The 4331-nt window shown below is 53.3% G+C and overlaps 1 protein-coding gene across 1 annotated transcript; it reads right to left on the bottom strand.

The window, feature by feature from the left end:
* Window positions 1-1917: 1917 nt before the first annotated feature.
* Window positions 1918-2298, bottom strand: LOC124893533 (rRNA 2'-O-methyltransferase fibrillarin-like). The gene has a single exon (XM_047404512.1). The coding sequence runs from the start codon at window positions 2296-2298 to the stop codon at window positions 1918-1920; it is 381 nt and encodes a 126-aa protein (XP_047260468.1).
* Between the last annotated feature and the right edge of the window lie 2033 nt (window positions 2299-4331).

The raw sequence follows: 4331 nt of genomic DNA, 5'->3' as shown, positions 1-4331 counted from the left end.
AGGTTAGACAGGCAGTCCGCAGGATGCGAAGGGGTAGGGCGACGGGGTCGGATGAGATACCGGTGGAATTTTGGAAGTTCGTTGGAGAGGCTGGTGTAAGGTGGTTGACTGCATTGTTCAATGAAATTTTCAGGACGGCAAAGATGCCCGAGGCGTGGAGGTGGAGTACCATGATCCCCCTCTATAAGAATAAGGGGGACATTCAGTGTTGCAATAACTATAGGGGGATTAAGTTACTGAGTCACTCTATGAAGATATGGGAGAGAGTGGTCGAGGTGAGGCTGAGACGGATAGTGTCTATTTCGGAAAACCAGTTCGGATTTATGCCCGGCCGCTCGACGACGGAGGCAATCCACCTGGTACGGAGGTTGGTGGAGCAGTATAGGGAGAGGAAGAAGGATCTGCACATGGTGTTCATCGACCTGGAAAAGGCGTACGACAAAGTCCCCAGGGAAGTGCTTTGGAGATGCTTGGAGGTGAGTGGAGTACCGCAGGCATATATACGAGTAATTAAGGATATGTATGAGGGAGCGAAAACCCAGGTGAGGACGGCGGGAGGAGACTCAGAGCATTTCACTGTCCTGACAGGATTGCATCAGGGATCTACTCGTAGTCCCTTTTTGTTTGCGTTAGTAATGGATGTGTTGACGCGGCGTATCCAAGGGGAGGTGCCGTGGTGTATGCTTTTTGCAGACGATGTAGTCCTGATAGATGAGACTCGACGGGGTGTGAATGACAAATTAGAGTTGTGGAGGCAAACTCTGGAGTCTAAAGGGTTCAGGGTGAGCAGAACCAAGACAGAGTATGTGGAATGTAAGTTTAATGACGTGAGGCGGGAGAATGAGGTAGTAGTGAGGCTAGAAGCACAGGAGGTAGGGAAGAGGGATAAGTTCAAGTATCTCGGGTCCGTGATCCAGAGTAACGGTGAGATTGACGAGGATGTCTCGCACCGTATTGGGGCGGGATGGATGAAGTGGAAACTCGCATCGGGGGTGCTGTGTGATAAGAAGGTGCCGCCCAAGCTTAAAGGCAAATTCTATAGGGTGGTAGTCCGTCCGGCCTTGCTGTATGGAGCGGAGTGTTGGCCAGTTAAGAACTCCCACATCCAAAAAATGAAGGTGGCAGAAATGCGGATGTTGCGCTGGATGTGTGGACTGACCCGAGGGGATAGAGTTCGGAATGAGACTATCCGGGAGAAGGTTGGTGTGACTTCAGTGGAGTGTAAGATGCGGGAAGCACGATTGAGATGGTTCGGACACGTGAAGAGGAGGGGCATGGATGCCCCGGTCCGTAGGTGTGAGAGGCTAGCGTTGGATGGTTTTAGACGGGGTAGAGGTAGACCGAAGAAGTACTGGGGTGAGGTGATTAGGCGGGACATGGAACAGTTACAGCTCACTGAGGACATGACCCTAGATAGGAAGGGCTGGAAGATGCGAATTACGGCAGAGGATTAGGGCCAGTTCGGGTCGCTAGTGTAGGGAATTAATTGGTGGGGGTGTATTCCTGTTATGATTCTGTATTCAGTGTTTCGTGTTCCGTGTTCCATGTTTATTACGAATCTGTGTGCTTTCCTCTGCTTTATTATTCCTGCATTCCTGCTTTACTCTGTTTTATATTCCCTATGGGTGCCGTATCTATGTTATGTCATCTGCTGCTGTGCTGTACTATGTGTTTGTGTGATATCTCGTGACTTGAGCCGGGGGTCTTTCGGAAACAGCCTTTCTACTTCATCAGAGGTAGAGGTATGGACTGCGTACATCTTACCCCCCCAGACCCCACTAAGTGGGAATACACTGGGTTTATTGTTGTTGTTGTTGTTGTAATTCAATCAGTAACAACCAAAGCCCCTCACCCCAATTTCAAAACCCATAATTTAAATAACATGAAAATCCATTTAATTAATTCCACTATATAAAATTAAGGTTTAGGGAAAAGAAACTTGGCTGGAATATCTAACGGCTCTCTCTCTTCCTCCCTACCCCCTCTCTCGCTAGCTCCGGTCACCGGCCCCCGTCGCCGTAGCCGACCGTCGGCGCCGACCCGACCCAACCTCCGGGCTCGGCCTCCGGCTCCGGCGCCGACCTCCGGCACCGACCTCCGGCGCCGACCCTCCCTCCCTCTCTCCCGCACCGGTCCCCGGTCCTCGGCGCCGCCGCTGTCCTTTGGCGCCGATCCGACTCCACCGCCGGCACCGACCTCCGGTCCGCGGCGCCGCTCCCCGCCACCCTCCGGCACCGACCGCCGGTTCCAAGCCGGTCCCCCCCTCCCCCCCTCCGGTTGTGCAGACCCCCACCCCATCCTTACCTGTCCTGCCCGTACCCCCCCCGGCAGGGTACACCAGCCCTCCCCCCAGACGCCACCCGGCCCCCAGCCAGCCGCCGCCCGGTCCCCAGCCGCCACCCGCCGCCACCCGCCGCTCCGTCTCCAGCAGCCGCAGCCCCAAGCGCAATCCGGTGACCTCTAACCTTTGTTATTTTCGTTATTTCATATTTCATTTTATTTCATTATTGCATATTCCATTCTTAGTATTATTTCAGTATTGCATATTCCATTATTGAGTATAGTTTTGTTTCGGGAGTATTCCTTTGAATTTGTCTGAGCCTTGTACTTCTTTGTTGCTGCTGCTTTGATACTACCACCATGTATATTTGTATATTTTTTATATTTTCGTGTAGTTGTGGCTGTGGGTGGTAATGGGTGGATAGGGTCATGTCCGAGGGGGTTGGGGCGTGGGGTCGTGGTGGGGGCAGGGGATGAGGAGAGGGCGGGAGTGGGAGGGAGGCCAAGGTTTGGCCGCGGGGCGGGGGGGGCAGTGGAGGGCGAGACGGTAGGCTGAGGGTTGGGTCTTGGAATATAGGGACCCTTCAGGGTAAGTCCATAGAGCTCGTGAAGATTCTTAGGAAGAGGAGGATCAACATTGCGTGTGTCCAAGAGACCAAGTGGGTAGGGTCTAAGGTTAGGGATGTGGATGGTTACAAGCTGTGGTACTCTGGGAGCGACAGGCGTAGGAATGGAGTTGACATCTTAGTAGATGAAGAGCTTAGAGGTCAGGTAGTGGAGGTGAAGAGGATCAACGATAGGTTGATGACTATTAAGTTGGTCATTCTAGGGTTTACCCTGAACGTGTGTAGTGCTTATGCGCCACAAGTGGGATCGGATGGGGAGGAGAAAACGCGGTTTTGGGAGGCTTTGGAGGAGGTGGTGAGAGGAGTGCCTAGTTCGGAGAAGATTGTTGTAGCAGGGGATTTCAACGGGCACATCGGGGCGCTACCGGGAGGCTTTGGGGATGTGCATGGTGGTTTTGGTTTTGGGGAGAGAAATGAAGAGGGGGCGACCCTATTGGAGTTTGCGAGGGCCTTTGGGCTGGTGGTGGTGAACTCGGGCTTCCCGAAGAAGGACGAGCACCTGATCCCCTTTCGAAGCGCGGTAGCCAGGACTCGGATTGACTTTTTGTTGCTTAGGAAAGGGGATAGGGCGTTGTGTAAGGACTGTAAAGTCATCCCGAGTGAGAATCTTTCGACCCAGCATAGGCTCTTGGTTATGGATTTGGGTATAAAGAAGAATAGAAAGAGGAGGAGTAAGGAGGGTAGACCGAGAATTAAGTGGGGCGGCCTGACGCCAGTGAATGCGTGGGAGATAGGGAAGAGGTTGGCGGGAATGGGGGTGTGGGAGTGTAGGGGGGATGTGGATAGTATGTGGGACAGGGCGGCAAGGTGCATCAGGGAGAATGCAAGTGAGGTGTTGGGTGTTTCTAGGGGCCGGGCCGGGCACCATCGGGGGGATTGGTGGTGGAATGAAGAGGTGGAGAAGAAAGTGGGGACCAAGAAAGGGGTATGCTAAGTTGGTGGAAAGTAAGGACGAAGAGGAGAAGCGGGTGTACAGGAAAGAGTACAAGCTAGCGAGGAAGGAGGCGAAGTTAGCAGTCACGGCTGCTAAGGCGGCCGCTTTTGAGAGCTTGTATGCAGGGTTACAGGGGAAAGGAGGGGAGAAAAAGCTGTTTAGACTCGCTAAGGCTAGGGAGAGGAAGGGTCGTGACCTCGATCAGGTGAGGTGCATTAAGGGGGAGGACGGTAGAGTGCTGGTGGAAGACGGCCACATCAAGAAGAGATGGCAGTCGTATTTTCATGGGCTCTTGAATGACGAAGGGGATAGAGATATTGTGTTAGGGGAACTGGAGCACTCAGAGGAGAGTCGGGATTTTAGCTATTGTAGACGTTTTAAGGTAGAAGAGGTTAGACAGGCTGTCCGCAGGATGCGAAGGGGTAGGGCGACGGGGCCGGATGAGATACCGGTGGAGTTTTGGAAGTTCGTTGGAGAGGCTGGTGTAAGGT

This window comes from Capsicum annuum, unplaced genomic scaffold (assembly GCF_002878395.1).
Source record: "Capsicum annuum cultivar UCD-10X-F1 unplaced genomic scaffold, UCD10Xv1.1 ctg61156, whole genome shotgun sequence".
In the NCBI taxonomy this organism is placed as follows: domain Eukaryota; kingdom Viridiplantae; phylum Streptophyta; class Magnoliopsida; order Solanales; family Solanaceae; genus Capsicum; species Capsicum annuum.
Note: the sequence above shows the minus strand (reverse complement) of the source record. Positions and strands in the feature narration are given on the sequence as shown.